The following is a 24,219-nucleotide window of genomic DNA, read 5'->3' as shown; positions in this document are numbered from 1 at the left end:
GTTAATGTAAAATAAAGTCTCCAATAACCCATCATTGTTGTAGGAAATGTTCACAGTAAACTTGTTGACTCAAACCGGTATGGAGGTAATAGTATGTGTTCATCTATGAGAGCTGCATAATAATATGCAAACTGACTAAACACTAGTGTAATAAAATGTGTATACTTGAAACAAACAATTTAGAAGTAAAAAGAAATTGTATTTTCATACATATTTTGTCTAGTCTAAGTAAACTGTAAATTCTTTGCAATTATTTTAACTTCAATAACAAAAACGACCACATCTTAAATGCAGGTAACTCCATTCTCTTCTCATTGAAAATAGAGCATAATCAAAAATTATATAGCTCCCTCAAAATTTTCCACTGTTCTAGAGGATAAATATACCGGCACTGTGTAGTTAAAATATTCTCGAAGGCTGAGAGACATCTCTTAATTTATTTAACTGTAGTACCTGTTCATTCACAATTTAAACCAATTGAATTTCAAGTACACAATTGTTTTTCCATTAAGGTTTCTTTTCATCTGTGATGTCCACGTATACATATAAACAGACAGTTGTTTCTTACAATTTCTCAGAAGTTAGTTGACAATCAATGGAATGAATGTGAAAAATGCATTTCAATCTCCATCACACAAATAATTTCAAGAGATCAAACAGTTTTGCATGCTAATACAAATAACAAACATCCACGAAAACGAAATGATTGTAACTCCTGTAGCCGTAGAAATACCCACAGATTAACACACACTCACTCGCACAAGAGACATACTTGTCGAACACACTCATAAAAATTGCATACTTTGGAAGCAGCTCAATTATGCACCTACATGCACCATCCAACTGCTTGTACAATTTTTAACACAACCAGTGATGCCTTCACAGTTTGCACACTTTATAAAATAAAGCCTAAACTCCACTTACATGGGGAGATAAATATATTTCATATTTGTTTCTGACATACATTGTCAGCTAAGGTATTGTACTATGTATCTAGCCTAACACCAATGAAGGAAGAACACCAATAAAATTAAATCTTGCAAGAGACAAGTCGACAGTAGCTAAGAGAGAAATGACGCGAAGGGGAACACACACTGCATTGCCCGCCGTGTTTCGAGACCGGTGGTCAGTAATTGCTTCCGGAGGGTTCCGGAACCAGTGGTCTGGGACCAATTCCAGAACAGCTTAGAGCGGCTCCTGTACATTGTTTGCAGTCCAAAGGACAACTAGTGCTTCAAAACACAGCAGCAGCAATGCAAGGAAAGGAGAACACAATACACTGAACTGCAGGCAACAACAGTCTAGCTCTTTTCTTGACAGGGGCTATATACTGCAGGCAAAAAGGAAAATTGTTTCTCGGGAGAGTTGGGAGAGGGAGAGGGGGGGAGAGAGAGAGAGAGAGAGAGAGAGAGAGAGAGAGAGAGAGAGAGAGAGAGAGACTGCATTCCCACAAAAAGTTGAGAAGTATTTGGAATTCAGTAAGAAATCATATACACGACTACACATCGAATGAGAGAGATATTTCAGAAATAAACTGGCCGCACCTGACAACTATCATACAGGAAGAGATTAAATAATTTAAAACATGGTAACTTAAATGCTACATAAAATAACAAACTTGCAGACAGTGAGGTGCACAAGAAGAGGGAAGGAGGAGGAAGTGGGAGGGGGGGGGGGGGGGGGGCAGACATCTCTCAATGGGGGCAAATGTCAGCACATTATCAATGTCGCGACTCTCCACTCACAGCTTTCGAGTCGCTTTCGCAAATCGTGCCGGTGGCAGATTCGCTTCCGTTACATGGGGGAAAGGGGAGGATGGAGGAGCGGGTGCACCGGCAGGGACAGACAGCGGCACGCCTCCGCCCCCGGTGCAGCCTTCCCGAAGTCCGTGTGGCGCGCCACAGCCGAGCGCGCCCCGCCTAGCCGAAGCTGCAGCAGGAGTTGGTCTTGCGCGCCGTCTTGTAGAACGCCTTGCTCTGGATGCTCAGCCCCTCCGACTTGGCGACCAGGTCGTCCAGTTTCTCCCCGCGCTGCAGCACCGCTTCAATTGTGTTGTGCTGGAATGTGAAATGAACCACTTTATGTAATCTAACACTGGAAACTCCAAGTAGGTAGGAACTTGGTGCACTCGATACGAACAGACGTATTTATGGATCTGTCTAAGAGGTGGTGATTGACATCCAGGAAGGTGGCTCACTAAGTTGAGAAAGATCAGATGAATTGAATTTGGGAGTAGGTGCTGAGGTTATGGAGGAAAGAGCGAAGGTTATCCTTTCTTCCCCCCCCCCCCCCCTTTAACAAAAAAAAGGGGGGGGGGGGGGGGGATTAAAATATAGGCTCCATCACAGGTATTAAAGCAGTTAACAGACTGTGGGTCACTGGGAAATAGCAATCTGTCTACAAGGTAGGTTGCTTACAAATTCCTCATATGAACTGTTGTTGTTGTTGTGGTCTTCAGTCCTGAGACTGGTTTGATGCAGCTCTCCATGCCACTCTACCCTGTGCAAGCTGCTTCATCTCCCAGTGCCTACTGCACCCTACATCCTTCTGAATCTGCTTAGTGTATTCATCTCTTGGTCTCCCTCTATGATTTTTACCCTCTACGCTGCCCTCCAATACTAAATTGGTGATCCCTTGATGCCTCAGAACATGTCCTACCAGCCGATCCCTTCTTCTAGTCAAGTTGTGCCACAAGCTTCTCTTCTGCGCAATCCTATTCAACACCTCCTCGTTAGTTATGTGATCTACCCATCTAATCGTCAGCATTCTTCTGTAGCACCACATTTCAAAAGCTTCTATTCTCTTCTTGTCTAAACTATTTATCGTCCATGTTTCACTTCCACACATGGCTACACTCCATACAAATACTTTCAGAAACGACTTCCCGACACTTAAATCTATACAAATTTCTCTTCTTCAGAAACGCTTTCCTTGCGATAGCCAGTCTACATTTTATATCCTCTCTACTTCGATCATCATCAGTTATTTTGCTCCCCCAATAGCAAAACTCCTTTACTACTTTAAGTCTCTCATTTCCTAATCTAATACCCTCAAAAATCACCTGACTTAGTTCGACTACATTCCATTATCCTCGTTTTGCTCTTGTTGATGTTCATCTTATATCCTCCCTTCAAGACACCATCCATTCCGTTCAACTGCTCTTCCAAGTCCTTTGCTGTCTCTGACAGAATTACAATGTCATCAGCGAACCTCAACGTTTTTATTTCTTCTCCATGGATTTTAATACCTACTCCGAACTTTTCTTTTGTTTCCTTTACTGCTTGCTCAATATACAGATTGAGTAACATCGAGGAGAGGCTACAACCCTGTCTCATTCCCTTCCCAACCACTGCTTCCCTTTCATGCCCCTCAACTCTTATAACTGCCATTTGGTTTCTATACAAATTGTAAATAGCCTTTCGCTCCCTATATTTTACCCCTGCCACCTTCAGAATTTGAAAGATTATTCCAGTCAATATTGTCAAAAGCTTTCTCTAAGTCTACAAATGCTAGAAACGTAAGTTTGCCTTTCCTTAATCTAGCTTCTAAGATAATATTGCTCAAGTTTGTGGTACCTATAGCAAATTAGACTCACAAGGGGCAGTGTACATATACTAAGGTTACAGTTTTGCTTGCCCCACTATCATGGGAATGGTAAAGCCCACAGTTTCAGATGATTTAAGATAAATACTAGAAGGATCTGTGAAAGCTTACTAACAAAAGTTTGCAAGCAGCATTAACCGGAGCTGGAACGGAAAAAATTTTTTTTTCACATTTTCTGATTTTTATGTCGGTGTAAAATTTGCAATTTTCTGAATAAAATGGTATGTTTATCACTTATAAACTCACATGGGAAGTATTCCATTTTATTTTTTAAATATAATCTAAACTGGTTGAAAATGTTAAAATTTTTATTACATGCGTTACTTCAAGAACTAATAAAATCGGCAATTTTTTACATAGAAGGCTGTGGATTGCTGTGTTGTAAAGGTTAAATTATGTGTTTGTATTGGTGGCATTGTCAAAAACAGTATCATATTGTTTCACAGTACAAACATACATTGTACGTTGAAGTGCTAATGTTTTTCCAAGGAAAAGTGATGAAGAGATTGGTAAATCTCTCAAAAAGTAAAGTATGACACCAAAACAAAGTGTTTTTAAGAAACTTTGGTTTCATGGTAATAGATTTTTGAATAAAGATAAACATTGTGTTTAACATTTGGCGTGTGAGCTTACAGACTGTGAAATACAGACAAACTCGTCAGTATCTACAGAAACACCCATTAGTGCTTCGAAGGTTCAAATAAAACATTTTGATACACAGTTTTCTCAAAGTGAAAGTGATGTAAATGGTAGGTTAGGTTATAGTCAGAGATTTACACATCATAACAAGGGTGTTAGGTGAATGTGTGTGTTGTAAAATACATGGAGGGCCAGTTACTTTTACATAAAGACAGTGAGGTATCAAATGGACTAGCCAGGGAACTTATCATTAATTGTGCCAGTTGTAAATATACTCATTCATTTTAGAATTCTGATAATTGTAAAGATAATTATTTTGAAGTAAATGTTAGGTGGCTTTATGGATCGAGAGCTATTGGCAAGGACACACTGCAGCAGAAACCCATGTGTGCCGTGGAAAAATACGCCGGGCCCACCTTGTACGCAGGATTTATTGGAGCTGCTGTGGAACCTGTTGAATGTGAGTCAATGAAAGGTGCTGCAAATTGAAGCTGTTGAAATAAATGATGATATGACTGACATACTTTTGACGGCACTTGGCAGAAGTGCGGCTGCAGTTCTAAGAATTATGTTGCTACAGTGACCAGTGTGGATACTGGAAAGGTAATATATTTCCAGATTTTAACCAAACATTGTTATAAGTGTAAATCAAGGAATGAAGAAGGCCATATCTGTGGCAGAAATTATGAAGGAACAGGTGATGGTATGGAGGCCTCTGCAGCTATTTAAATTTTTAGTCAATCTGTGAATGAAAGGGGAGTGTGTTAGGCTAAGTTCTTAGGTGATGGAGACTCAAAAGCATATAACAGTGCAGTAGATAATCAGTCTTATGGCGAGAAGATTATCACAAAACTGGAACGTGTAGGTCATGTCGAGAAGAGGGTGGGCACCAGACTGAGAAAGTTGAAACAAAGTTTGAGAGACAAGAATCTTTCTGATAGCAAAACCATAAGAGGCAGGCTGACAGAGAAAATGATTGATGAACTACAGCAGTATTATGGGAAGGCCATTAGAAATAATACTGAGGATTTGTTGAAAATGAAGCAGGCATTATAGGCTACCTTCTTTCACAGACTGTCAACTGATGGAAAACCAGTACATCACCTTTTCCCTCCTGGACCTGATTCATGGTGCAATTACCACAATGCCCAGTACTCCCACAGTTCATACAGCCATACACATTCCATCCCAGCAGCAGGTACCCGGCAAATTCTGAAGAAGTGTCTGCATGGTCAGACTCAAAATCCCAACGAGTCATTCAATAATCTTATATGGACTAGCTTACCGAAAAATGTTTTTATTGGAATGAAGACACTAAAGTGGGGGTCAGTGATGCGGTTATTGCTTTTAACGATGGCTACATTCGTAGGGTGAAAGTGCTACGGCATACGGGAATTAATCGTGGAGCAAACTGCATCAGAGAACTTGAACGGATGAACAAGGTTCACACTGATAAGGCAGAGTGTGCAGCACAGTTGGCCACTAAGGAGCCCAGAAAGAAGAAAAGAAGAAAAAAAAATGGAAAAAGATCGAGAGGATGATATACAGTATGGTGCGGGTGCTTCTGAGTGACTAAAAATAAAAAAATTAAGCATATATTAATAGAGTTACGGTCTTCTGAAACTTTAGAAGCCGTTCCTGAAAATTTACATTTTCTTTTGTTTTTTTCCCTAAATCTCAGAAACCACTTCAAGTAGAGTATTCAAATTTTCAGGGAGTAATAACATACATATCCTGAGTCTACTGAACTAAAAGCAGAACATAACATTATGTATAATTAGAATTATTTAGGAGAATGTACAGAAAATTACACAAAACTTTAACTGCGTAGTTAAAAAATTGTATTTCTGAAAGAAGTGGCTGAAATGCAATTATTGTAGTTAAGTAGATTCAGAACACACAGTTTAATGTCCTGCAAAAGTTTCATGTCAATGGCTACAGTGGTTGCTGAAATACAGGGAAACCAAGTCACTAAATTAACATAGTCAGGATAGGGCATTCAAACTCCCCTTAATTGAGGAATATAGTAATATACTACAGCCACCTATTGTTACTCCCATAGGAATTGTGATGACAAGTTTAGACACTTTACACGCAAAGGCATCTAAGCGTCTATTTATTTACCTATCTGAGTCCAAAGAACACTAAAATACAATACAGGGTGATTCAAAAAGAATACCACAACTTTACGAATTTAAAACTCTGCAACGACAAAAGGCAGAGCTAAGCACTATCTGTCGGCGAATTAAGGGAGCTATAAAGTTTCATTTAGTTGTACATTTGTTCGCTTGAGGCGCTGTTGACTAGGCGTCAGCATCAGTTGATGCTAAGATGGCGACCGCTCAACAGAAAGCTTTTAGTGTTATTGAGTACGGCAGAAGTGAATCGACGACAGTTGTTCAGCGTGATGGGGCACTGAGAATCCGCGGGAAACAACTCAGTATGAACGTGACTCGCCTAACGTGAACGTTTTCTGTGCCATTTCGGCCAATAAAGTTTTTGGTCCCTTTTTCTTCGAAGGTGCTACTGTAACTGGACTACAGTATCTGGAGATGTTAGAGAATTGGCTGTTCCCTCAGCTCGAACAAGAAGCACAACAATTCATATTTCAGCAGGATGGAGCGCCACCACATTGGCACTTATCTGTCCGTAACTACCTGAACGTCAACTACCCGAGGCGATGGATCGGCCGCCAGGCAGCCCGTGACGAGCACTTCATCACTGGCCTCCAAGAAGCCCTGATCTTACCCCCTGCGATTTTTTCTTATGGGGGTATGTTAAGGATATGGTGTTTCGGCCACCTCTCCCAGCCACCATTGATGATTTGAAATGAGAAATAACAGCAGCTATCCAAACTGTTACGCCTGATATGCTACAGAGAGTGTGGAACGAGTTGGAGTATCGGGTTGATATTGCTCGAGTGTCTGGAGGGGGCCATATTGAACATCTCTGATCTTGTTTTTGAGCGAAAAAAAACTTTTTAAATACTCTTTGTAATGATGTATAACAGAAGGTTATATTATGTTTCTTTCATTAAATACACATTTTTAAAGTTGTGGTATTCTTTTTGAATCACCCTGTATAATAAAAACTACAATCCAATATTATTACAGAGAATTTTATGCTTCACGACTCAAATGTTCGGCAACCAGAATGGCACAGTTATTTGCTGCAAACAACTCTTCCACATCACAGCGTTCGTTCAGGATACTGCAGACAAACGTATGTTCAGAGTCCCACTTGCCCCACATTCACAACATTCATCATCACTAACACCCCACTTCAAATTAGTCTCTCATCTTGTCACTTCTGTTCTCAACCTGCTGACAGTTTCTCAGCCTGATGCTAGCTTCTCTTTTGCTGTCCGTAATCATCCAAGAGACTGTTCTCCACAGCTAAGTATGGTGGGCTTTTGCTTAGCTCAGAATTGGTGCAATTGTAAGTAGGAATCTGCTTCTGGATTTCAGTCGGGACGGACACGCGAGAGTTCCGAACAATGGATGCTCGATATGTTTCTCGCTTCTCGTTCTCATTATCTGCTGCCGCCTTTCTTATATCTGGAGGTGCTACTGCCACAAGTGGAAATGTTTTAGAACATTTATCTGTTATTGACGAGGATCACCCGACTGTGACGAATAAAGGTTTATTGGCATTACTGCAACCAAATGCCTTTTGTTTTGCTCTTCAATTTTTTATTATCCCGTTACTGGTTTCGTACCACCTAGAGATTCATCACCAGATGTTCATTGATTGTCTGTTGCAGTGTTCGGTCGTGTAGCTATGGCAAGATGCATAAACAAAACATAAGCACTAAGTGGGGCGAGAATTATTCATGTTATGAGGTAGATTTTGTTGCATTACTTACAGTCCATTGGTTGGATGTTTGTGTACACAGTATTCTGGTAAACATAATTAATGTTTTCTTTATTATTTATTATTTTTGAGCTTTTCCTCAATACAGAGGCTTATCTCCAACATCATAATTTACTTGGAAATTACAATACAAACAATAAACGTTCTTAAACTATACTCTTAAAGTATTTCTCCAGGTGTTTCGATCTTGCGTGTCCTCTTCCTATGCGCTCATTCTCCTCATTGTGTGCTGTACATTTTGGAGCCAGGTGGTCACAGGTCGTCTTCTTCTTCTCCCCTCCGGTTCCCACTCCAGTATCAATTTTGGTATTCTGGCTTCCTCCATTTGTCGTACATGCCCGTACCACTGTAATTTCTTCCTATCAATTACGTCATATATTCTTTCTTTTATTTCCATTCTCCTTATTACTTTGATGTTCCTTATCTTTTCTTTCCTGGAGATTCTTGACGATCTTCTCCAAAAATCCATCTCTAAAGCTTGTAATTTTTTAATGTGCTTCATGTTAACTGTCCAGGTCTCCGTTCCACACAGAACCACACTCTCTAATATGGATTTGTATATTAATTTTTTAGTTCTTCTCATTACATTCCTGCTCCATAAGACTGAGTTAAGCATCCCAATGACCCTCCGTCCGCTACTAATTCTTTTATTGATTTCTGACTCTGACTTTCCCTCGATTTCTAAAATGGATCCCAAATAACAAAGTGTTTATCTTTTTGATTTTCTTTCCTTCAATGTATAGCTCATCTGAATCATTAGTCAAGTATTCTGTTTTTTGGTAATTAATCTTCAAACCCCAAGTTTTGTATGCTACTGCTAGTTGATTGCACATATAGTTAGCATCCTCCCCATCTTGTGCTACGACTACTTGAGCATCAGCAAATAATAAATGATGTAGGTAAACTCCATCTCTTATTTCTAATCCCGTACTATTACATTTACAAGACCATGTTCTAAGGCTAATATCTATACAGATTTTAAATAATGATGGTGACAGGGGACAGCCCTGTAAAAGGCCTTTGCTTGTTCTAAATTTCTGTGAAAGTTTATTACCAACTTTCACCTGGCAAATGTTATCTTTATACACCTGTTGTATTATTTTAATCAAGGAAGGGTTTATGTTTGCCACATGTAGTGCTTTCCAAAGTAATTTTCTTGGAACAGTATCATATGCTTTTTCTAGATCTATGAAAATTAATCCTATATTTTTTGATTTTTCCCTATGTTTCTCCAAAATCTGTCGTAATGTGAAAATATGGTCTACACATGATCTCCCAGCCGTGAATCCACATTGTTCTTCTTGGGTTCTAAATTTTTTTTCCAGTTTGTTTTTAATTACTTTTGCAAAAATTCTCATTAATGTGTTTGTAACACAAATTCCTCGATAGTTTGAACAAATTTTGCGATCCCCTTTCTTAAATATTGTATTCATGTAACCTAGCTTCATCTCATTGGGCATTGAATCTCCATGTATCATTTTGTTGAAGAACTGTGTTATCAGCTTCACAATTTTGTCACCACCATATTTCAGACACTCCAGATTGATATTGCCTGGTCCCGGTGATTTACCATTCTTTCCTGTTCTCAACGCCTGAAGTACTTCACTTTCTAAAATCTGGATCTCATCATCTTCATTGTCCTTTATCTTCCCCTGTTCCTTCTTCTAGATATTCTTCTCTGTCCTCATTTAATAATTTTTGGAAATACTCTTCCCATTCCTTTTGTGTTATCAGTTGGAGATTAGTTTTGCTTTTTGTATCCTGTCTAAGCCCTTTCAATACTGACCATGCTTCTTTTGCTCTCCCAAATCCTAATTTGCTATTCACCTTGGCACATGTTCTTTCCCATGCTTCATTTTTTGCCATCCTTATTTTTTTCATCACTTCATTCTTCTTTTCCTTGTATATTGACCTTGTTTCTTCTGATTTATCATTCAACCACTGAAGGAACGCATTTCGTTTTTCTCTAACGAGGACCTCCAGTTCCTCTGACCACCATTCTGCTGCACGGTTGTGGTTGCTATCTTTTTTACCCAACACCTTTGTTGCTATGATTTTTACATTAGCTTTTATATAGTCATATATTTCCTCTGTACTTCCTTCAAATGATTCAACCAGTTTCCTTACCATCCTGGCCGCAAAGAGTGTTCTGATACTTTTGTCTTGTAGGCTGTCAATATTAAAAGGTAAATTTTCATCTTTCTCAGTCTGGTTCATTTTATTTATGTCACTTGTATCACTCCTTGCATTCTTCCATGGCCAGAAAGACTTCATTTTAACTAGATAGTGGTCTGATCCACACTGGGCTCCTCTATAAGATCTGACGTCTGCCACCTTGAAACTACTTGTTTGCCTAATGATAATATAATCTATTATAGAACGAAGTTCTTTGGTGTTCTGTTGCCAAGTATATTTATGAATGTCCTTATGTTTGAAAAATGTGTTGGTAATTTTTAGATCAAATTGTTTACAAATTGCAATCAATCGTTCCCCATTGTCATTATATTCGTCCTCTCCATGTTTTCCTACTATTCTACAAGATTCTCTAATTCCTACCCTTCCATTCAGTTCTCCCATGATAATCAGTTCCTTTCTTCTTGGGATTTTTTCAATAGTCTCCCTGAGGGTGTCCCAAAATGTATCTTTCTCCTTATCTTTTGTGTCGTTCGTGGGTGCATATACGCCAATAATCACAACTTCCCTAGCAAATAATGTCATTCCAACAGTTATAATACGTTGATTGATGAATGTCCAATTTGTGATTCTTTCTTTCCATGATTTCTTTATCATAATGGAGACTCCTGCTTTGGCTCTTACTGCTTTTGATACCCCACTCCAGATATGTACATAATTATCCAGTTCTTCTTCTCCTTGGCCTTTCTTCTTTGTTTCAGAGAGTACGACAACATCCATGTCGAACATGTCAAGTTCTGCAGGGAGTAAATTTATTTTAGTGGAAATACCTTGCACATTCCAGCATCCAAACATAATTTTCCGTTTCTCATTGCCAGTTCGTCGTCCAAAGTTCCAATTTTTCCGAGGCATATTATTAGGTTTTTTAGCATTTTTATGTGAGTGAGGAGCTGGCCCACTGCACAACCCCCAACCCAGACGACCAGGTAATTTTTACTCTAGGTTTTCTTCCTTCAGCCTTTGATAAGCCAATATCATACTACAAGGCAGCAGTTGCTAGTTTTGGTCCATCCCGGGTATTTTATTTCCCCGGTACCCACCATATCTGGTGAGTATTCCCCTATCCGCCACCTGGGGAGGCGCCCGCTGATGACGTTAATTGTAGTGCACTTTACACACTTATTCACAGGTACCATGTTCCATATTCTTTAAAAATGCAAATAACCCAAGGAGTACAGCTAAAGTTATGTCAAAGAGTTTTTGTTATGGTAGAGTGTCCTTCTTCAGTCTTGTAATACACACTGGCATCAGTAAGTATACAGGATGAAAAGTATTTAAACCGACAAACTCTGGGAGGTTGTAGGGGACATCAAAACAAATATTTTTCCCTAATGTCATTTTTTCCTATGAGGACTATTTAAACTGGTGGAGGCCATACTACGCTCTTCAGTTATTAGAGGGTTTATTATGCTTTTCAGTTGTAGGCAACTGCTGTCCACCAATGTAGTAGGGTATTGGCTCTGTTTACTAATGGAGCGATACACCTGGAGTGAGTACACAATATGGTTGGTGCGTACTATGTAGTGCACCACAACAGATGAGCTGCACAGCGGGTTTATCAACAACAATATGCTAATCGCCGTATCCCGCATCATACGACCTTTGCTGCTGTGTACCAACATCTGCATTACACCGGGTCATTTAGCAGATTACTTGGACAGGGACGCTGTCACATGGTAAGGACGCTGCAATTTGAGGAAGGTGTCTTGCAGCATGTGGAGCGGGCTCCTTCAATCAGCATTCGTGCAACTGCACATAACATGGGGACGAATCAGACGAATGTAAGAACAGTCCTTCAAGAGAAATTGTTACATCCATTTCACTTACAGCGTGTCCACAACCTGGAACCAGTTGATTATCCACCTACAGCATAGTTTTCGCAGTGGTACCTGGAACAGTATGAAATGAAATGCATCCTACATTTCCGTCCTCTGTGTTTTTTACCGATAAAGCAACGTTCGGGCATAATGGAGTCTTCAACATGCACAATTCTTCGTTGTTCTTCGGTGCACGGTTCTTCGTTAATGTGTGGGTCAGTGTTGTTGGAGACTGTTTAATTGCGCCATATCTGCTACCTAGGCCATTAAATGGCAGGCACTGTTACAATTTCCTCGCCAGAGCATTGCCAGAATTGCTGGAAGACGTCCCGCTCCCTACAAGCATGTGGTTCCAACATAATGGGGCGCCGGCACATTTCAGTCATCGTGTGTGTCAATTCCTGTCGTGATGGGTCCCAGAAACGTGGATTGGCAGAGGTGGTCCTGAACTGTCGCCTGCTCGATCCCCAGATATGTCCCCTCTGGACTTTTTTGTGATGGGAGAGATGTGTAACCTTGTTTACGCAACTCTTGTTGCATCAGAAGAGGATCTGGCTGCCCGGATAGTAGTAGCAGCAGCAGTAACAATTCAGGATACTCCTGGGGTTTTTGCCCGTGTCAAACAGAACATGGTGCGACAATGTCACCTTTGTTTATGTGTCAATAGAGGAATTTTTGAAAATCTACTGAAAATGAAATTGGGTTGTGTTAATGTCTCAGTCATAGAAATTGGAAAAGTGTTTGTTGGTTTAATTAACTTGCCGCCGGAGAAATCTTCCTCTACCGGTTTAAATACTCGTCAAAGGAAAAAATGACATTAGGGAAAAATATTTGTTTTGATGTCCCCTACAACCTCCCAGAGTTTGTCGGTTTAAATACTTTTCACCCAGTATATCTATTTCTCTGTTGCAAAAGTAATATGTAGCAATATGGTAAAACTGACAAGTACAATTTATAAAATCTAATCTCTTTATAACATCTCATAATGTGAACAATTTTCGCCACACTCAGTGTTTACATGTTTCATTTAAACATCTTGCCAAAAATGGTTCAAATGGCTCTGAGCACTATGGGACTTAACATCTGAGGTCATCAGTCCCCTAGACTTATAACTACTTAAACCTAACTAACCTAAGAACATCACACACATCCATGCCCGAGGCAGGAATCGAACCTGCGACCGTAGCAGTCACGGGGTTCCAGACTGAAGTGCCTAGAACCGCTCGGCCACCGCGGCTGGCACATCTTGCCAAAGCTACACACGACTCCCATACTGCTGCAGACAATCAATAAATACATACTACCTGATGAATTGCTAGACGTTCCGAAATTGGTAATGGGATAATAAAAAAAGGTGCTCAGTTGCAGTAATTTCAAGAAACCTTTGGAAATATCTTGTTGACTGGGGCTGGTCACAGACACCCTGTGACTATGTGGCAGCCTGTCTCATATGGAGCCACATCGACATGGTTAGCACATGCAGAGTTCCTCCAGATTGAAGCAGCATACTCCCCAGCAGAGAAACAGAGAGTGAGCACAGAAGTGCAGAGGACGTTGGGCTGTGCTTCCCGTGTGGTGCTTGTCAGCTTGCAGGTAAGATCGTTCCTGGTCCATACCTTCTGTCTGGTCACTATACGTTGTTGTTTGTAGGTTAAGGCACAATACAACTTAAATCAAGGTACAGGGGGTGGGCACGGCAATTCAGAGTGCGTGCTTTCCAGGTGATGTTCAACTTTCTCCCCGTATACTTATTGTGTATGTAAAATGCACAAACTTGAGTTTTATCTGGGTTTCAAGCAGTCATCTTCGCGGTAGTCATTCTTCCCATAGTCAGTAAGCAAAGGCAACAGGAAGTGCTAATTCCTGCAACAATGGGTACTGCCCTCTGCTACAATTTCGCCTTGGTAGGCAGAGTATGGCTGCAAACAGCAGGTAGGCAGACGGTACATATCCTGACACAGCAAGTGATAATTAATTTGATAATTGAGGTAAGTGTGGTGGTGGGGAGTTTAAAACTGTAGAGGGAGACTGAGTCATCAAAGAGTAAAGGGAATTTTTGTTTTTCTTAAAGAATCTTTCTTTATTCATTAACACCTAATTTGTTCCCCTCAAAGCAACCCCCCCTCAAATATAATACACATGTGCCAGCAAATTTTCCAATCTTGGAAGCACTTCTGGAACTCAGTTTTCATGACAGTTTTCAGCTCCTTCGGCAATTCTGTTTTTACCTCATCAATTGTGGTGAACTGACATCCTTTCATGGCTCTCTTTAGAATCAGGAACAGAAAGAAGTCACAAGGGACCACATGCACTGAATATGGTTTTGTTTTTTGCCAAAAAATCTTGCACAAGCACTGAGGTGTGAGGTTTTGAACGTTTTCTTCAGATTGCTTCAGCAAATGGTGCATAACTTCCAGACAGTATTCTTCATTAACCATACAACCACAAAACGGAACTCACGATACACTGTCCCAGTGTAATCGAAGGAAACAGTGAGAAGGACCTTCACGTGTGATCAAACTTCTGACGAAGCAAGCTGGGATAATTTTAATTCCTCTCTCTGCCTCCTTAAAATTCAATTTTTCATTTTGACTTAATTAACATTAACATACATGAGTATAATCTGCATTTTCATAAAAGAGAAAGATTGGCCCTTAGTTTTAAAGAACATAACACCAGATCTAATTTTGTGTTAAGTTTAATGTATGCAATTGATTTTCCAATTTATTTTGACTATTACTAGTTAGTATCTTTCATTATAGGGCAAAATCAGTAATTGTTTCCTAACTTAGGTCCTGTTGACATATAAACAAATGTAAATTCTGCACTAAGTACAAACATTTAGAGGAACAACTAATAGTAAATTAAAGGATCTATTTGGATCTATTAGAAACATGTTAGCAAAGCCAGCCCTTAATCAATTTCAAAGTAATTAACAGTTTTGTCAGGAGTATTGTCTGCATAACTATACAGGTCAATTTCACGATTTAAACAAATAATTCGGCCTAACCCTTGTAAAAGAATTAACTGTTAAAAAGAACGAATTTTTCGATATATTCAGTTAATTTAATGAGTTAAGTTTTAATTGAAATTTCTGTAAGTTAAACTTCAAACAATGTGTAGTTTCAGCACTTATTATGGTGAGGATATATAAAGGCCCGATTTTTGTTTAAAAGATACTCAGTCCACAGCAGAGTTTCAGACGAGGAACCTGTCTTGCTTAGAATGAAACAATGCATCAACTTAACCGTGAAGTAAGTGTTACAACAATAGGTCATGTGTTAAAGCTATGACAGTGACTGATCAATTTATTTGAAGGACTGAACTATGTGGTTATCTTATTACCGCTCGTAGGTGTTCAACAGTAAACTACTGTAGCAGTATGTGGAGGTTCGCCTGCAAACTATTAATGAGGCTTATGGAAAGTTTAAACAATAGCGCACTGGCCATATATTAAATGTGTATATGGGGGTTGTGAAAAGTGGAAGTAAACATCTGTGAAATGCAACTGTGCTAGACTATTTACAATAGTCAGTGTCCAAATTACAAACCCCATTTTTCAGCCAGTGTAGCAACGCAGTACATCGACACTGAGGACAACATACGAAACGAAGAAATAAAGCAGGCGGAACCGCTACATACTTCTCTAATTTTTTTTCAGTTTGGCTATTTAGGCAGTTTCCATCACGGCAATAGGGCCTCAGTTTTGACGTCATACCTGTATACCCATATTTAGTCAATGGTTTAACCTTCTGGATTGTTGTCAATGTTATTCAGCAATTCCCAAGTTATGTCTATGTGACGTCTTTTTTTGTCAAGATTCAACCAGTTCGGAACAAACTTTGCTTCTACACATTTCTGCCCAAAACGTGCGAAAAAATTACTTGGCATGAGCCACAGGCTACGCCAAAATCAGCAGCAACCTTTCTTATGGGGATTCAGTGATTTTCCAGAATCATTTTCTTTACTACTTCCACACTGTCACTACTAATTTATGTGCCAGAGCACCCACTGCAGACGTCACCTTCACAATCCTCTTTGAAACTTTTAGACCACTCGTAAACCCATTGTCTTACAACTTTATGCCATTCTTCAAGCAAAATTTAATGCAAATTTTTTATCCATCCTTTTCAAAAGTAAAAATTCACCAAGCACACAAAAACACATACAACATTTTCGGTTGTTAGCAATAAACTAAATATTCAAAACAGCTCAAACTGCAAACACACATCAGGAACATGTGTATCAATAAGATAAAAAATTTTGAAAATTGAATGCTTGAAGCAAAAAAAAAAAAAAATTGCTGTTACCTTTTGATCACACCTTGTACCTGTATGTAGGTTGCAGAATAGACTAATGTGGAAAGCTGCATCAGACCAGTCTTCGGACTTCAGAAATTTGGAGCAAATGGGCTTGCTCTGTGAACTAAGTCTGTGTAGTTTGGTACAGGAAAAGGAGATTAAAGAGGAGAACGGGATGGAGTGGTCATGGATGGGCGAGGGTGAGAGATTGAGAGATAGATAGATAGATAGATAGATAGATAGAGAGAGAGAGAGAGAGAGAGAGAGAGAGAGAGAGAGAGAGAGGGGGGGGGGGGGGGAGGGGGGTTTACCGATTTTCCTGCTCTGCAAATTATCCAAGATGTCTATTAAGAAAACGAACGACAGAACCAAAATGAAAATTAAGGAACAGCAGCAGAGCTTCAGAGTGTGCCATACACGCTAGATTTACCGATATCCTTGCTGGATCTCAAGAAGGCATACGAGTGAGTGGCACAGTAAGAAATGTGAGCTCTGGAGAACAAAGGTGTTAAGTACGCAGTTTTCAGACAAAAGTAATCCACTAAATTACAGGCCCATATCATTAACGTCGATATTCAGCAGGATTTTGGAACATATATTGTATTTGAACATTATGAATCACCTCGAAGAAAATGGTCTATTGACACACAGTCAACATGGATTTAGAAAACATCATTCTTGTGAAACACAACTAGCTCTATTCGCATGAAGTGTTGAGGGCTATTGACAAGGGATTACAGATCAATTCCGTATTTCTAGATTTCTGGAAGGTTTTTGACACTGTACCACACAAGAGGCTTTTAGTGAAATTGCATGCTTATGGAATATTGTCTCGGCTATGTGGCTGGAATTGTGATTTCCTGCCAGAAAGGCCACAGTTCATAGAAATTGACGGAAAGTCACCGAGTGAAACTGAAGTGATTTCTGGAGTTCACCAAGTTAGTGTTATAGGGCCTTTCCTGTTTCTTATCTATATAAACAATTTGAGAGACAATCTGAGCAACTGTCTTAGGTTGTTTGCAGATGATGCTGTCGTATATCGACTAGTAAAGTCATCGGAAGATCAAAACAAATTGCAAAACGATTTAGAAAAGATATCTGTATGGTGCAAAAATTGGCAATTGCCCCAAATAACGAAAAGTGTGAGGTCATCCACATGAGTGCACAAAGAAATCCATTAAACTTCAACTAAATACCTACGAATTACAATCACGAACAACTTAAATTGGAAGGAACACAGAGAAAATGTTGTGGGGAAGGCTAACCAAAGACTGCCTTTTATTGGCAGGACACTTAGAAAATGTAACAGATCTACTAAGGAGACTGCCTACACTACACTTGTCTGTCCTCTTTTAAATACTGCTGTGCAATGTGGGATCTTTACCAGATAAGATTGACAGAGTACAGTGAAATAGTTCAAAGAAGGGCAGCACATTTTGTATTATCACGAAATATGGGGGAGAGTGTCACTGAAATGATACAGGATTTGGGCTAGACATCATTAAAATGAAGGTGTTTTTCAGTGTGGCAGAATTTTCTCACGAAATTGCAATCACCAACTTTCTCCTCCAAATGCGAAAATATTTTTTGCCACCGACTTACATATGGAGAAATGATCACCACGATAAAATAAGGGAAATCAGAGCTCGTACAGAAAGATAATAGGTGTTCATCCTTTCTGGTCACTATACGAGATTGGAATAACAGAGAATTGTTGTGAAGGTGGTTTGATGAACCCTCTGCCAGGCACTTAAATGTGATGTTCGCTGCAAGCAAAAATATTCACAGCAGACAGTACAAAACTCAAGAACTCGAATGTTTAATAACTTTCGAGTGAATTCTGTAAACTAAATTAATGGACATTTTAGATGGACTGTCTTGTGATTTACATATGTGTAAAATGTAATTGTCATCAAAACCAGTGATTGTTAGACACTGTGGGGTTCATTATAGACTAGATTAATTGAACTACAGAAGAATAATCTACTGGAACAAATTACCATAGGACACTGCCTAATACAAGCTGTTTTGCTTTTGTGTAAATGTGAACTAAATGAGTTAGACCAATGAAAACCAAACACCCACCACAATGCGACAGTGGGATGGTTCCATTCGAAAGTAGTCACCACACGTGTTAATCATTTATCCTACTGGGAGGGAAAAAAATGATCAGTTTGTTTCCTTAAATGGGGTTGAGCTGCTAGCAGATCCACAACCACACACCCTCTTGTACTTCTTTGTCCGACTGAAATCAAAGTCCACGCACGTCTTTCTTCAGGTTGCCAAAGATGCGAAAAACACACAGCTGTACAGATGATGCTCTAATGCTTCTTAAACAAATCTCTGAAGCATAGCTTTCGTCCAATTGGCAGTGTGAGGGCATTCATTATCATGCAACAAGATAATTTCGTCCAACAGCATTCCCGTGCATTTTGACTTTACAGTGCGGGCATTCTGACTTTATGGTGCACCACAGTGTCTTCATAGAGCTGCGCATCGATTCCAGTTCCAGGCTCGAGAACTCAACAAGGAGGAGGCCTCTTCAGTCAGAGGTCATCGTGACCTTACTGGAACTTGTGTGTAGAGCCTTTGGTTTCTTTGGAGTGGAAGATGTGCGATGTTTCCGCTGTCTGCTGTGACATTTGCCCTCGGGCTGTCAGAATGCTGTCTGACGGAACAATTCCATTGCACGATCGTCGCCAAACTGCCTATCAGGTACATGCTACGCTTCAGCGATTTGGTTGAGAAACACTACACCAAATTTCATATAATCCAGATCTTTCACTGTGTGATTTTCGTGTCTTTGGTGGCCTGATGGAAGACACATGTGGACATCTATTTCAGTTGGACACGGCAATGCAAGTGTTCGTGAGGTTGTGGATTCATCAGTGGCTGACTGCATTCTAAAAAACATAATGATGATGATGATAGGTTTGTGTGTGGCTCAACTGCGCAGTCATCAGCACCCGTACAAATTCCAATTTTTGGCACAGTCCAATTTGTTTTACACAATACAATCCAGCCACTGTCACAAATGATGCTGATGAAGAAGACAACACAAACACCCAGTCTCTGGGCAGAAAAAAAAAAAACCACCAACCTGGCCGGGAATCGAACCCGGGACCCTGTGATCCAGAGGCAGCAACGCTAGCCACTAGTCCACGAGCTGTAGACAGAAAACACGAACTGATCATCTTTTCTCCAAGTGGGATAAACATCTTAACGTGTGTGGTGATTACTTTTGAATGGAACTATTCCATGGTCCCATTGTGGTGGATGTTCGGTTTTCTCCTTTGACGGCCCCCTCGTATGTATTCAGTGCCACACCAAAACAATTAACTTTGCCACTGAAGTACCAATGTTAAGTATTGTAGGGTCTAGCCTTATGTGAAAGCTGATTATTCCCCTTATATCTACTGAACTGCTCATCGACCCAATGAAGTCTATTAAAGATGATGAAAAGTGTTAATCAGTGAAACTAAAATTGTTGAGTTCTGTACACGATTGAGTGGAAACCTTCCGATAGCCACTAACACTTCTGCAGCTTCATATCATCTACAGACCTAAGGTCACCACCGACATGCTTACGAGACAAACATCATAAGGTTGGTCCTGCAACAAAGTTTACTTTTATCTTGCCATGGGTAATATTAGAGAGGATGATATCCTAACTATCTGGAGGAATAAAGAAGACAAATGTCCAAACAGCTTACAGGAACGCAGCCGGGTGACATCTTTGACATGACCTGATATTTCAAAAGGTCAACATCACATCATTTTCAAGGTACAACAGCTATGAGTGTGTGCTGTGCAAGGGAATTTAAACCCTCGGTGGGCAGTGCTACGCCAACAGACAACCGCAGTATGGTATATGCAGAAAAGTTGACCTCACATGCTCATTGTTACTGACATAACACTACTGTGTCAATGTATTGCACAGGTGTGTGAAGCCAAGTACTGCACAATATTTATGTCCAGGAAGCATCAGTTAGAGCTCTGCCTCCATAGCAAACATGTCAGCACTCTGTGATGTGGAACTACTGTCTGTGGTGACCGTGTTGCTTGCCTGGGAAAACAAAAGTGGATATTGCGCAGAATTGACAAAACAAGTTTGAAATGCTTCTGGTGAACATTTCAAGGAACCAGGTGTTCATTCATGGTAGCAAAGACCTGTAATCCACAACAACAACTATTTACAAATTAAAGAAGTGAACTGTGTTATTTGTTCTTAACATGTGATGTTTTCTATATACTTTTCTACCGCAACACCCGTTGCAAACGAAATAAAACTATTTACCGATCAAGCAAGGTGGTGCAGTGGTAGCACACTGGACTTGCATTCGAGAGAATGGCGGCTCAATCCCGTGTCCAGCCATCCTGATTTAGGTTTTCCATTATTTCCCTAAATCGCTTCAGGCAAATGCCAGGATGGTTCCTTTGAAAGGGCACGGCCAACTTCCTTCCCCATCCTTCCCAAATACGATGAGACCTATGACCTCGCAGTTTGGTCTCCGCTCCCAAATCAACCCCAACTGCTAATTTTTTACTGATTACTAATCGAAAACTTACATTAAAAGAACAGTTGACTTTATCTCATCTAGCAAGACAGAACTGCTACAAGCAAAATACACATTTCTGCTAACTGTTATGACACCATTATTTTTAGCTTCCTTTGATATTGCGGACAATGATGAATCCAATGTTTTCTGATCAACCAAGAATTTCACTTCTCAAAGTACCATATGGTAACTCTCATATGCATTTTTCAGCCCATTTCCTGATCTTGTGTCATTTGCTTTTTGCAGAATTTCGTTCACAACAAAATGAATTTTTCTTGGTCTAGTCAAGAACTGCCACGCATAGTGCAACACACAGTAAATATATTGCGCAGTATATTGACGGAGCATTAATATTTTTAAAGGTCTGCAGGCTTTTTCAATATGCTGCGCAAACTATCAATACAAACTGTGATGGTCTGTATACTGTTTTTCCACAATATTCATTACTGTGCAATAAATATTGTGCATGTTAATGCAAAAAACACACACACGCTAGAGAGAGAGAGAGAGAGAGAGAGAGAGAGAGAGAGAGATCAGTTATCAGGAGATGATTAAAAAAACATTAATTCTATCTCTCTAGCAGGGAGAGAACAGGATTCCTAGGTGACTAAGCAGAAAAATTCATCTTTATTTCCAAAGTCAGTCACTAGTTTATTCTCAACACTATCTCAAAAGCTGGTAGTACAGGAACCTCTGTGTTATTATACTCCATCAGATGACTATTATCGAGGCAATGTATTACAATCATTTTTATGTATGTCTGACAATTATGCTCTGTGCACTGGTCCTTCACAGTCCTGTCGGTCTCACCAATCTATAAAACATGCCACAACTGCGAGGGACGTGGCAGACAACTGAGAAACACAGAAGAGGAAAAAGCTAGGAGCGGCACTGGTGGGGTAGAAGCTGTACACACTGCTGGAGTGGGAGCACAGAAGGGGATAGGAGGGTAGAGGACGGGGATGAGCGAAGGCTGAGGCCTCGTGGGTTACACAAATGAAGAATTTGTTATTGGGAGAGTTCCAGCAGTGCAATCCAGAAAAGTTGGTGTTGGCAGGAAAAATACATACGGTGCAGGCTGTGAAGTAGTCACTGTTTGTCAGTGGCCATTTGTGCGGGCTGACCGAGTGTTAATTTGTCGTGCCCACAAAGAGTGCAACACAGAGGTTGCAGCTTAGCTTTTAGATCATATGGCTGCTTTCACAGGTGGCCCTACATTTAATGGGGACAGGAGAGGACTGGGGTAGGTGGCGGTGAAAGAATATATGGGACAATTGTGCATCTAGGTCTACTGCAAGGATACGAGCCACGGTGCAAGGGGTGCAGTAAAGAGATACGAATATTGCACCGGTTAGAGAAGCAGTGGAATACCACGGTGGGAGGGGTGGAGAGAATATTGGGGATGACATTCCTCATTTCGGGACTCAACATGAAGTAGGTGATACCCTGATGGGGAGTGTGATTCAGTCGCCCCAGTGTTGGGTGATACTGTGACAGAAGAGGAGTGCTCCTGTGTGCTACGTGACTGGAGACATCTGTTTCTGGGCAAGACTGGAAGGGTAATATCTGTCTTGTGAAGGCGTTTGGGAGACCCTCTGTACATTTAGTGAGGGACTGACCATCACTACAGATGCGACAATCCTGGGTGGCTGGACATCCCTCTCGTGGAAGTCTCTCTCTTTGCACACTATCAATAATTTCAACAGTACAGCTCTTAATTCTACACCTTTCGTACCAACCTCTGTGCTCACACTGAGAAAGAAATGGGAAAACTACCTTCACGTACATAAATGGACAGCCTTTCAAGCACTCACCAGAATGATCTTTGTCTCGTCCAGCTCCTCCTGAATTTTTGTCATCGGGTCTGCCTCACGAGGGTTCTGGTAGCGTGCCAGGTACGTGTTTATCTGTGGGAATGCCACTGCCTGTTCATCCGCCGTCGGCCATGACGAAGCAGGAATCTTTGTGGCGAATTCATCCAGCACCTGTGTAATGTGCATTAGTCAGCACTTTAACTCCAATGCCTACTATAGCTAATGAAAATAAGTAGCAGAGATTTATAATGAAAGAGAAAAGAAAAAAAATACAGCTAAAATAAAATTTTAAAAAATGGAAATTCCAGCATGGAGGAAAACAACATTTCATCTACGCGATGAGTAGCAATCTACCACAATTCATACAGGTTTTTAAAATAATAATAATAATAATAATAATAATAATAATAATAATAATCCCCAGAAGACATGACAATGTAGCAAAAATAATACATCAACAGCCTGCCTTACAACATAAACTTATAAACACAACACGTTCCCACATACAAGTATGCACCACAAAATGTACTGGAGAATGATGAATACAAATCATACTGGAACAGAACCATTATAACAGATAAAACACCACCACATAACAAACCTGACATCATACTCACCAATAAAAAGAAGAAATTAACACAACTAATCGAAATATCCATACCCAATACAACAAATATACAGAAGAAAACAGGAGAAAAAATTGAAAAATACATCCAACTGGCTGAGGAAGTCAAGGATATGTGGCATCAGGATAAAGTTGACATTATACCAATTATACTATCAACTACAGGAGTCATACCACACAATATCCACCAGTACATCAATGCAATACAGCTACATCCATACTTATATATACAACTACAGAAATCAGTAATTATTGATACATGTTCAATTACCCGAAAGTTCCTAAATGCAATATAACACATACCATACAGTTAAAAGGAAGTGACGCTTGATCAAGGTCCGCGTCACTTTCCATTTTTAACCAGACTTAACGTCTGAGAAAGTAAAGAATGATAATAATAATAATAATAATAATAATGTGGCTGGAAGCATAGAATGCCATTAACCAATAAAATGCTGGTACAATGACTCTTTATAGTTAGCTTTTGAATCACATATTCAGTAACTTCACTCACAAGGTGTTTTTTTAACTCTGTTTCCTAAAAATCTTATAAACCACTTCAAAATCAATTACGGAAATCTAATTCCAAATCACATGCTCATATTATTAATTATGTTTCAAGTATGTTATGAAGCAGAATGTACTGAAATCTGTATCAAATTTCAATTCATTAGATTATTTACTTTAGCTAATATTGGGTGGTAGGTAATGCTCAATTGTAATGTACTACTTCCGAAGACGCACATTATAATAGCAACACTTAGCAGTACCCTCATATGCTCAAAACCTATTACA

The 24,219-nt window shown here is 39.9% G+C and overlaps 1 protein-coding gene across 1 annotated transcript in view; it reads right to left on the bottom strand.

Moving 5' to 3' along the window:
- Nucleotides 1-207: 207 nt before the first annotated feature.
- LOC126426919 (synaptobrevin homolog YKT6) overlaps nt 208-24,219 on the bottom strand; it is a 40,738-nt gene continuing 16,726 nt past the window's right edge. The window contains exons 3-4 of the mRNA XM_050089023.1: nt 22,800-22,970; nt 208-2,057 (exon numbers count right to left, since the gene is read on the bottom strand). Of these exons, the coding sequence (XP_049944980.1) occupies nt 1,920-2,057; nt 22,800-22,970 (309 nt within the window). The 3' untranslated portion in view covers nt 208-1,919. The remainder of the gene's footprint in view (nt 2,058-22,799; nt 22,971-24,219) is intronic.

Source organism: Schistocerca serialis, chromosome 11, assembly GCF_023864345.2.
Source record: "Schistocerca serialis cubense isolate TAMUIC-IGC-003099 chromosome 11, iqSchSeri2.2, whole genome shotgun sequence".
Lineage (NCBI taxonomy): Eukaryota > Metazoa > Arthropoda > Insecta > Orthoptera > Acrididae > Schistocerca > Schistocerca serialis.
This window is presented reverse-complemented; position numbering and strand designations above follow the sequence as displayed.